We start from the raw sequence: 11,289 nt of genomic DNA, 5'->3' as shown, positions 1-11,289 counted from the left end.
CAATCGCACTGTACGTGCGCGCCTGCACGTGGTATTTTGTGGAAGAGCCACACTCAAGGGGCCAAAGAGCCGCATGTGGCTCGCGAGCCGCGGTTTGCCGACCGCTGGCCTAGGAGAACCGGGCTCAGTGGGTTCAAATCCCAGTTCCATCCTTTTTTATCTCAAGCGCCTTTTTACCTCTTCCTACACCTCAGTTTGCTCTGCTGTAAAATGGGGTAACACTTACCTGGTGGGTTCCCCTGAGAATCAAGTGAGGAAACTGCCAGCGACACGGAGTAAACGCTGGACAAACGTCCGTTTCCCTTCCCGTCCCTCTTCCCGGGTCCTTTAAGGTCGCGGACAGATCAGAACCGGCCTCTGAGAGCGGGAAGGGGGCACGGCCCTGACCGGTACTGCAACTCCAGGCCTGTTCCCGTCCAAGAAAGGCAGCCTCCATTTCTTCCTGGGAACTGCGGGCTCCGGTCGCCGGGAGCTCTGCTGCCAACCCACTGGCACCTTCCCAGCCTCTCCCTCCCTTCCTCTGCAGACAAGACCCTCCCAGGATTGGGGCCCAGGAGACAAGCTAGAGTTCTGGGGCGCAAAACCGAAGGAGGCCTCACCCCAGGTTCCATTTTGTACCCAGCCCCTTGCTTGCCTCACTCGCGCCCAGGACTGCTCCTGTCACCTTCTCCAAACTGTGTTCCCCTCGATGTCATTTTCTCCCCGTTTCTCCCTTAAGGGCTCTGTGCTGTCGCTCTTGTGTGTGTGTGTTTTTTTTTAAAGAAATTTATTTTTTTTAATACATTTTTATTGATTTCAGAGAGGAAGGGAGAGGAAGAGAAAGATAGAAACATCAATGATATGAGAGTATCATTGATTGGCTGCCTCCTGCAGGCCCCACAGTGGGGATGGAGCCCGCAACCCAGGTGCCCTGACCGGGAATCGAACCGGTGACCTCTTGCTTCCTGGGTCGATGTTCAACCCCTGAGCCACACCTGGCTGGGCGCTGTGCTGTCCCTTGCGGGTCCTTCTTCCTACACCCAACCCTCAAATTGTGGTGCTCCCTCAGTGCGGCGGGAGTTTCTCCTTTCCTCCTGGGCACACGACTAAGCTACATTTCTCAGCCTCTGTTACACTGAGGCCACCACATGACTGACCTCTGTCCCATGGATGGTGAGAAAAAGTGAACGTCTCCCCATGGCCCCCCGCTCTCCTCGCCAGGAATGATGGAGCCACAATACGGAAGGAGCCCGGGACCCTGAATGGCCTCATGGGAGGTCACCCTCCATATGCTAGTACTGAACTGCTACATAAGCAAGGACAAAACTTCTGAGTTTGGGGATTGGTAGTTACAGCAGTTAGCTTGTCCTGACTAACACTCTAAGATTGTCTTCTTTTCTCATTCTGCACCGTAAATGCTATAGTTAATACATTTATTCATCGGTATCATTGTTTAAATTGCTATCTAAAATCAGATGACTCTTGACCCAGCCAGTGTAGCTCAGAGGTTGAGCATCAACCTATGAGCCAGGAGGTCAGAGCTGGATTCCCAGTCAGGCTACATGCCTGGGTTGCGGGCTCAATCTCCAGTGGAGGACACACAGTCGGCAGGTGATTGATGATTCTCATCATTGGTTTTTCTATCTCTTTCTCCCTCTCCCTTCCTCTCTCTGAAATCAATATGCTAGTATTAAAAAAAAAATACGTTAGTCCTAGCCAGTTTGGCTCCATGGATACAGCGTCAGCCCGTGGGCTCAAGGGTTGCGGGTTGGATTCCGATGAAGGGCACCTACCTTAGTTGTGGGCTCGATCCTGGATGCCTAGCTGCCCCGGTTGGGGCAGGTGCAGAGGCAACCAATCAACATTTCTCTCCTATGTAGGCAATGTTTCTCTCTGTGTGTCTCTCTCCCTCTCTGCCACTTTCTCTAAAAATCAATGGGAAACTGTCCTTAGGTGAGGATTAACAAAAAAAAAATACTTTTAATAAATAAATAAATAAAATCAGATGACTCTTGTCCTGACTGGGTAGCTCAGTTGGTTAGAGTGTCATCCTGCTATGTCATGGTTATGGGTTCCATCTCAGGTCAGGGCACATACAAGAACCAACCAATGAGCCCTAGCTGGTTTGGCTCAGCGGGTAGAACGCTGGCCTGTGGATTCGATTCTAGTCATGGGTTGTGGGCTTGATCCCCAGTGTGGAGCGTGCAGGAGACAGCCAATCAATGATTCTCATCATTGATGTTTCTAGCTCTACCTCCCTCTCCCTTCCTCTCTGAAATCAATAAAAATATACTAAAAAAAACCAACAACCAATGAATGCATAAATAAGTAGAACAACAAATTGATGTTTCTCTCTCTTTCTCTCTAAAAATAAAAAATCAGATGACTCTTAGACCCATACCTCTCACTCTGACCTCCTTCCAAGATCCAGGTCTCTACTTCTAACCATCTCTAACCATCCCCCTCCTACCACTTCTAAAAATGAACTCAATATGTTTTCCCCCAAAATGCTCACCTCCCTGCATTTCCACACGATGATGTCAGCATCTGAATCTCCCGAGACAGAAACCTTGAAGTCTAACCTCATTCTTCCCCCATCACCTCAACAGCCAATTCGCCCTAAACTGCATTCTCTGAATAAATACATTTCTGATCTGAACTCTGCTTTCCCCTGGGGCCACGCTCACACTGTATTTAACCTGGACTAGAATAATGTGCTCATCTTGGGGCCACACTGCCCTCAGGCCATCTCTGGATGCCAGGTTCACTCAAAAGACAGATCTGATCTTGCCACGTGTTTACGTAAAAACCATCATTTGGCCCTGGCTGGTTTAGCTGAGTGGATATAGGGTTCAGTTCTGGTCAAGGGCACGTACCTCGATTGCAGGCTGGATTCCCAGCCCTGGACCAGGCATGTGCAGAGGCAACCAAGCAAAGTGTCTCCCTCACATCGACGCTTCCCTCTCTCCGTCTCTCCCCGCCCTCCCACTCTTTCTAAAATATCAATGGGAAAATATCCTTGGGTGAGGATTAACCACAACAAAATAAATAAATAAAATAAAAGCAGTGTTTCAAAAACACAACCCCACAACACCCATCATTGGTTCCTTTGTTATTTCATTTATCCCTCCATTCGGTAAACACATACCAGGTAGTTACTACGTGACAGGCCCTGGACTCCGGAGCCGCAAAGATGACATTGGACCTGGAGGGGCTACACTGCCATGAGTGAGGACCCCTTCACACAATTGCAGCCCCTGGTTTGTGCTGCCACCAGGTGCTGTCAGAGTGGACGAGAAACACTGTCTGTTTGGGGTGGAGGCAGCAAGGGTGACATTTAAAAAAAAAAAAAAAGCAAGTGACATTTGAGCTGAACCTTGACGGTTGAGGAGTTTGGCGGGAAGTCAAGAAGTGTGGTGTGTTTTCCCTCTCCCTTTCCATTCCTCTCTCTCTCACTCTCAGAAGAAATTTAATTAATTATAAAGAAGTGTGTGTGCTGTGGGGCAGCTGGGGGAGGGCTGGCTCAGGCAGAGCGTGCACAGGTGAGCCGCGGTCCAGCCGGCTGTCCTGCTGCCGCCAGCTGAGCAGGCGGGTCGATGGTCTCCAAAAGACCGCGGGTTCTGTTGTCTTCCGTCTCGGCCGCAAGCCTGTCCTGAGCAGGACAGCCCCACTGTGCAGGCTGCTCCATCCCCTCTTCGGGTCTGAAAGAGCTGGAGAGGTCCGATGGGCAGGGGTCGCCTCTGCCTGAAGCCCCCCGGTGCCCATCCTCCACAGGTCGGCCTGCCAAGGGCAAGGGTCAGAAATGGGGACGCAGAGGGAAACTGGGCGTCAACGTCCATTTCAGAGAGAAAATGTCCTTAAAACCGCGCATGGAGGCCCCTCTCCTGTGTTTAATACGTTTCTCAAGGCCTTCCCCACCCAGACCCTCTTCCATCTGGAAGTTTCGTTTTGGATGACAAAGCTTTATTTGTAACTATGGTCTTCCTAGTAATGTGCATTTTTAACACTAAAATAGAAACGTATTTTTAAATGTAAGATGAAGAATAATACACTGTATATGGTTGTGTCTGTGTGAACCCTATTACTTAAGAACTAGAATGTGCTGGTAATTAACTTTTGCAAGAGAGGAAAAATGTTATTTTACTGTCTGGACAAAGATATTTTCAACTGCCCGGCCAGCGCATATGCCCAGATTGTGGGCTCGATCCTCAGTGTGGGGCGTGCAAGAAGCAGCCGATCAATGATGGATGTTTCAATCTCTCTCTCCCTCTCCCTTCCTCTCTTGAAATCAACAAAAAATATATATATTTTAAAAACCGACAGAATCATTCTGTTAGAACGAATTAGCTACACAGAATGTGTAATAAAGGATACTGTATATTTTAAAAAGACATATTTTCGGCTCTCTCTCCCTCCCTGCCCTCCCTCCCAGGAGCGCGCCCTTGCCTCCCACCTTCTTCCCCACAGACCTGCATCTCCTGACCTCTAAGGGACCCGCACGGCTTGCAACCAGGGCAGCAATGGCCGCGGCTGCTCACCCAGGCAAACCCCTGAGCCTGTTCCCAAGGCCCCCTTTCCTCTGGCTTCTTAAGGAGCCGAAACAGGCCAACCGAGGCTCATTTCTCCAGCTCTTTCTTGTTCACTGTTCCCAGCTTTAATAAACAGCCTCTAAAATTAAAAAATACATATATTCAACATTTTTAAACATTGATTTCAGAGAGGAAAGGAGAGAGAGAGAAACATCAATGATGAGAGAGAATCATTGATTGGCTGCCCCCTGCACACCCCCTACTGGGGATTGAGCCCGTGACCTCCTGGTTCATAGGTCAATGCTCAGCCACTGAGCCACACCAGCCGGGCTTTTGTCAACATTTTTAATTATCCTCCCCTCCCCTCCCCAAGAAAAGTACATGGCATGTGTTTTAGAGCTAGCTACAAGGAATTGGATGAGGCGGGAGAGCTAGAGGACTGACCAGGCAATGGCAGGCAGAGGAAAAGCAAGGCCAGATCTCGATGGGGTCTAAGATCTACAGGCTAAGGAGGGGGGGGGTTGGGGAGTGCAGGGGTAACCTGGACAGAGTAGCCTTTTATTTATTAATATTTTAAAATTGATTTTTATGAGAGAGGCAGGGAGAGGGAGAGAGAAACATCAATGTGAGAGCAAAACATGGATCAGCTGCCTCCCGCAGGCCCCTTATCAGGGTTTGGTCCTGCAACCCAAGCATGCGCCCTAACCGGGAATTCAACTGGCAACCTTTCGGTGCACGGGATGGCGCCCAACCTACTGAGCCACACCAGCCAGGGCAGAGTGACTTTCTAGACGTGTCACTGGGGTTGCCGGGAACAGGGGGTGGAAGGGATTGGGGTCGGGAAACCGAAAGGGCAATCTCAGCAGGACCGGGTCAGGCTGATGGGCCTGGAGAGAAGGAAGGCTCTCAGGGCCTGGGCACTGGCAGCGGCAGCGAGGACAGAGGAGGGAGCGAGGGAGGCTTGCCGGGGATGCTCTGTGCTTTGCTGAGAGGCAGCAGTTCCGCCTGCTGTCCACAGGTGGAGCATTCCATTCCCATGGAACTTTCCCTGAGCTGAAATGGGCTCATGCAGCAAAGCAATTACCATTCATTTATACGGAAAAATTGGGGGGCGTTCCCAGAACCAAAACATAACCTGCCAAACCATAGCAAATAATACGTAAAACCTAAAATAACACTAACATACAGTAAAAGCACTGACACGCTCGCGGCTCAGGGTGCGCTGCCCCTTTAACCACCGGCTACGAAACAAACGCTGACCACTGTTTTCTCCTTTCACCTTTTAAAAATTTTTATTTTTAAAAATTTATTGTTGACAATATTATAGATGTCCCCCATTCCCCCCTCCCCCTCCCGCCCCCACCAGCCCCTGCCCCACCCCAGGCCTTCCCCACACTGTTCTCTGTGACCATGGCTGTGCACACGTGCATACAAGCTCTTCGGTTAATCTCTCCCCACCCCCCCACCCCCCCACCCCGCTCCCCTCTGAGCTCTGTCTGTCTGTTCCAGGCACCGGGCCTCTGGGCCTATTTTGCTCATCAGTTTATTTTGCCCATTAGATTCCACACGTAAGTGAGATCATGTGGTATTTGTCTTTCTCGGACTGGCTTATTCCGCTTAGCATCAAGCTGTCCAGGGGGTGAGAGTGAGAATCTTCTGTGGATTTCTTCCATTTAACGGAAACAGGCACCAATGTAGGTCTTCTGTAAAAGTGAAGTGGCAAGCGGACAGGAACCTTCCAAACGCATGAGACAGCGAGGATCTATGCAGCACCTGCTGAGGCCTCAGACGGAGGCGTGAAGCCGGCCTCAGTTTCACCCCCCTCAGGCTTCCAGACCCATGGGAACGCTCCAGCCCCTCTTAGCACGGCTCCACCGGCCTCTGCAGCCTCGCCTCCCGCAGCTCTCCCCAAACCACACCCCCAGGGAACACCTATTAGCTCATATTTTTTGTCATTGTAAAGTGATTGGCATTATTGTATAAAATTTGCAACTATAGAAAAGTATAAACAAAATAAAAATCACCCATAAACCTTTATAGATAACCACAGTTACTATATATTCCCACTTGACATTATATTGTAGACATTTTTCAAAATCATTACATAGTTTTTTGTGTGTTTTTTTTAAATATACCTCACTGAATCCTCACCAGGATTCTGTGAATTCAACATTATTTTTTTTTATTTTATATTTTTATTGATTTCAGAGAGGAAGGAAGAGGGAAAGAGAGATAGGAACACCAATGATGAGAGAGAATCATTGATTGGCTGCCTCCTGCACGCCCTCCACTGGGGACCGAGCCCGCAACCTGGGCATGTGCCCTTGACCGGAATCGAACCTGGGACCCTTCAGTCCGCAGGCCGACGCTCCATCCACCAAGCCAAACCGGCCAGGGCTCATTACATAGTTTTTTTTAAACATTTTTAGCAACTATGAAAAGTACAATAAGCCATTTACGGGGTTTTCCCTATTTTGTTTGTCAGTTTATTTTGTTCATTGGGCGCCACAATCTTATGGTATTTGTCTTTCTCTGGGTCCCTCGTGACATATATTTTATTAATTAATTAATTAATTTCGTTAATCCTCACCCGAGGATATTTTTCCATTGATTTTTAGAGAGGGTGGAAGAGAGAGGGAAAGACAGAGAGAAACTTCGATGTGAGAGAAACACATCCATTGGTTGCCTCCTTCATGCACCCAGGCAGGGCCGGGGCCAGGGTGGAGCCTGCAACTGAGGCACATGCCCTTGACCGGAATCGAACCCAGGACTGTTCAGTCCACAGGCTGATGCTCTATCCACTGAACCAAACCGGCTAGGGCCCTCATGACAGGTAGGCACTAAAGTTTCACTGTCACTATCCAAAGTTCAAGTTAAGATGCTAAAGGTGTGGACATACATGTCCAAACTAGGCATGAGCTCTCTGAGGCAGCCAGGAAAGGTGGCCGAGCTCTGGCTCGGGCTCACAGGAGTGGGTTTCTGTGAAGGTGGAGATGTGGTGGGCAGCAGCCTGGCACCAGGTGTCTGACCAGGGCGTTCAGACCAAACCTGGGTTTCAGCCGCCTTGGTACTTGGGTTGTGGCTGGGAAAGAATTCAGAATCCAGGCCCAAACTGTCAGAGAACACTCACTGGGTAAGTCACAGAGGTGGGAAAAGTAATTCCCGGGAGCAATGGGCTTCGGAAACGCTGCAGAGGTAAAGGAGGGCCGTGCTGCGTGAGCGGGTGCAGGGGCTGGCCTCTGGGTTCAGGGACAAGATTTTCTGAAATCGGGGACTTGGTTTGATAAATCGAAGACAACAGCTGCGGAATCCCTACGGGACTTTGGGACTCACTTCTGCTGCCGTGGGGCGACCGCCGGCCCAAACAGCGCTTGTGAGAAGAAGGAAAAGGTGCCAGACACAGCCTCGTGGGTGCAGTCTGCATGGTGACGGCCGATTTCCGCCCCAGCCCCTCTGTGCCCCCCTCTCCCCACCTCATGACCTGACCGCCAGGGCCCTTTCCCCAGCTGTCCCCTGGTGACCCCCCCATTACTCCGCCCTCGTTTTGTAGGTCAATCTGTCTGCTCTCAGCCACTGCCCCCAGTGACTCAACAGCTTCCTCTTTGCAAATTTCCTCTTTGCCCTGGGGAAATACCAACCGCCTCTGGCCCATGCGGCTCCCTGGGCGCTGGCCTGGGCTGGTCTCAGGGACAGCCAGTTGCGTCCTGCCTATCCCAGAGCCACAGGGGAAGCCCCTGGTGCTGCCAGCCCTCGCACATCCTCTTTAGCTGGCTCTCACGGACTCGAATTGGAGAAGGGCAGGAGCTTGCAACAGACAAACACGTTACACGTGTAACAGCGGAGCGTCGCCAAGACCCGCTCCCAGGGCTCCTCTCCCCTAGCTCCCGCGCAGGGGAGGCTGTGAGGGGGCCGAGCAGCTGGGCTGAAGTCCCGGGCTGGGGTCACGCGGGCCGTCTTCCCATCAAGCCCAGCATTCTCTCCCTGGCCCTTTCCTACCTCCACCCCATCTGAGCAGAGAGGAGGGCGCAGACGTTCTCAGCAGCTGGCATGTCCTCAGTCCCGAAACCCTTCCTGCCCCTCCCTCACGCCCTCTGTGCGTACCACTGCCCTCCACAGCCACCGCATCCTTGCCTCCTGCACACGAACCACACCCACGAGTGGACCCCGCCCCCCCCCCCCCCCCCCCGGGCGCTGGGGTTTCCGAGGACTCCACCCGCCCAGAAGCCCTTCTCACCTCTGCCCGCGGGAGGAGAGATAGCTGAAGCCTTTGGCTGCCTGAAGCCTTTGGCTGCCTCGGTCCATAGTGAGGGAGGGAGTGGTGGCTTGAGCCAGGGGCCAGCCTCGAGGCCAGGTGTGCACCAGGCACACCTGAGAGCACAGCCAGATGGCACCGCTCCAGGCTGGCCCTGCAGAGCACGAGTTAAAGGAGTTTTGTGGGTCGACCCAGTGGCTGTCCTAATCTACGGGCCAAATGTGCTTTACGGAGTAATCCTAGACGGAAGTTGCTGGCTTGTCATTTCCTTCTTCCCAGACTCTGGTGTCCCTGGGGAACCCTCTGAGCAATCACAGGTCAAGGAAATTGGCATCATAGAGACTCAGCATCTGGTTTCAAAGACAAAATGTGGAGGACAGGTGATGGAGAGAAGTAGGGCTGGTGGGGAAGTTTCATTCATTCAGTCTCTGAGCCTTCAGTGGGTGCAGGCCCTGGCCTCCTGCGGGGCTGGGGCGCTGGGTGGAGGTGCTGGTGTTGGGTGCGGAGCTGGAAAGTCCAGGGTTCAGAAGCTAGATGAGGATTCAGAGTGAAGATGCTGGGTGCGAACGCTGGGTGCTGATGAGGTGGGGAGCGACGATAGGAGGGTGCCAAAAGCTAGGAACGGTTCTGACCTCCAGACTTGTTATTCACAAGCACTAAGGGACCTCCACATCTCCCGCTACCAGCCCGTCAGAAGCGGGGGCCTCCACAGCCTCATCCTCACTGCCCACCAGTGGCTCTTCCTCCCCCTTCAGGCTGGCGGCTGACTCCACCTTTAGCTCCTCCAGCGCCAAGGAGCCTCGGCGAGACTTCCGTCTACCGAAGAAAGTGGTGAGTGTGGGCCGCCGGCCAGAACCCTCGCCTTCTGGGGCCCCGGAGCCCTTGTCACCACCAGGCGCTCCTGCTGCTGTTGTCACAGCCTCTTCGTCAGACACTCGGGCTGGCCCAGCCCAGGCATCTGCCACCCCGTTGCGCTTCCCACCTCTGTTCAGCGTCAGAGCCCCCGTCCTCCGCTTCTGCCGCCGGCGCCACAGCAGGACGAGTGCCAGGAGGAGGATGACCGCCAGCAGGGCCACGAGCACAGCCACCACCAGGGTGTTACCTGTCTTCTGATGTGAACTTTGGGAAGGCCCACTGCCTTTGTTTGTGGAGATCCCTGGGGTAGTCATGAGTATATTTACCCCAAAGCTGGGCGAGCCACTGGTCTCCTTGGGAGTCTCCAGAGAGCTGGTTGCCATGGTGACAGGGGGTTCACTGGTCATATCAGAGGTCTCCAAAGAGCTAGTTGTCATGGTGACAGGGAGTCCACTGGTCCCACTGGAGGGCTCCAGAGAGCTGGTTGTCATGGTGACAGGGAGTCCACTGGTCCCACTGGAGGGCTCCAGAGAGCTGGCTGTCATGGTGACAGGGAGTCCACTGGTCCCACTGGAGGGCTCCAGAGAGCTGGCTGTCATGGTGACAGGGAGTCCACTGGTCCCACTGGAGGGCTCCAGAGAGCTGGCTGTCATGGTGACAGGGAGTCCACTGGTCCCACTGGAGGTCTCCAGAGAGTTGGTTGTCATGGTGACAGGAGGTTTACTCGTCAACGTCCCACTGGAGGTCTCCAGAGAGCTAGTTGCCATGGTTTCACCAGCCATAGTGTGAAGTCCCAGAGTAGTCATTGCTGGGACAGTAGGATCACTGGTTGCATTGGAGATTTCCTGGAACATTGATAACTTCCCGGTGGGAACTTCTTGGGTGGCTATTGGATCAGTTATAAAGAGGCCAACGCTGGCAGCCGTGGAAGTCGCAGGAGAGGACACTTCATGTGGAGCTGAGGAAGGCAGGGAGGCCTGGTGCCCAGCACCGCCATTTTCCTCAGGGACCCTTGTTGTTGCCTGATCGGAGGCCACTGAGTCAAGGTTTGAGGCCTCAGAGATGTTTGAGACCAAAGAAGAAGAGATTTGTCTGGGTGTAGACATCCCCAGAGACTCTGTGTCCACCTCGTGGGCCCACAGACCCCCAAAGAAGAGGAGAAGCAGGGTCATTTCCATGACAACAGACATGAGCAGGAGTTGGGACCTGAGGGTGGAGAAATGGAACACATAAGAGGCTGGCGGTAGGACCCGGCCAGGCTCTTCCTCCTGCCGACTTCCCTGCCAACTGCCAGGCCTAACCTGAGGTTTAACGGCTTTTTCCACCCTTCCTTTTACTATTATCAGAAACAACAAGGGAACAGATGCTGGGAGCTCCTCCATCAACTCTATCCCCTAGGCCCCCTCAGGCCATAGCAGCTTGCAACCAGCAACGGCCACCCCTCCCGGCCTTCCCTGACCCTCTTCAGCCCCAGTGGCTCCTGACCCTCTTTTCCCTCCATTTGTCAGGGTCCTTCCGAGCCATAGGCGCATCCCCAGGTCTGATGAGACCCCCGCCCCACCGAGTCCCACCCCCTTACCAGCTCACGTGATAAAGGCCCAGGCCTGGGGCCAGGCTGCTCCAACTCCTCCTGAAGCTGGGGTAGGACTGGGCGGACAGGGGCCCCAAGGGGAA

At 53.0% G+C, this 11,289-nt stretch overlaps 1 protein-coding gene across 2 annotated transcripts; it reads right to left on the bottom strand.

The window, feature by feature from the left end:
* Positions 1-7,059: 7,059 nt before the first annotated feature.
* On the bottom strand, positions 7,060-11,289 carry SPN (sialophorin). Of its 2 annotated transcripts, none has more exons than XM_059692306.1 (2): positions 11,195-11,289; positions 7,060-10,821 (listed from the first exon to the last, which is right to left on the bottom strand). In XM_059692306.1, exon 2 carries the CDS (start codon positions 10,803-10,805, stop codon positions 9,417-9,419), a length of 1,389 nt encoding a protein of 462 aa, XP_059548289.1. In that variant the 5' UTR covers positions 10,806-10,821; positions 11,195-11,289; the 3' UTR covers positions 7,060-9,416. The 2 variants fall into 2 exon arrangements, with proteins under 2 accessions (XP_059548289.1, XP_059548290.1); XM_059692307.1 differs by having other exon boundaries at positions 11,203-11,256.

This window comes from Myotis daubentonii, chromosome 4 (genome assembly GCF_963259705.1).
Source record: "Myotis daubentonii chromosome 4, mMyoDau2.1, whole genome shotgun sequence".
Classification (NCBI taxonomy): domain Eukaryota; kingdom Metazoa; phylum Chordata; class Mammalia; order Chiroptera; family Vespertilionidae; genus Myotis; species Myotis daubentonii.
The sequence above is the reverse complement of the archived record's forward strand: the minus strand, read 5'-3'. Positions and strand labels throughout refer to the sequence as shown.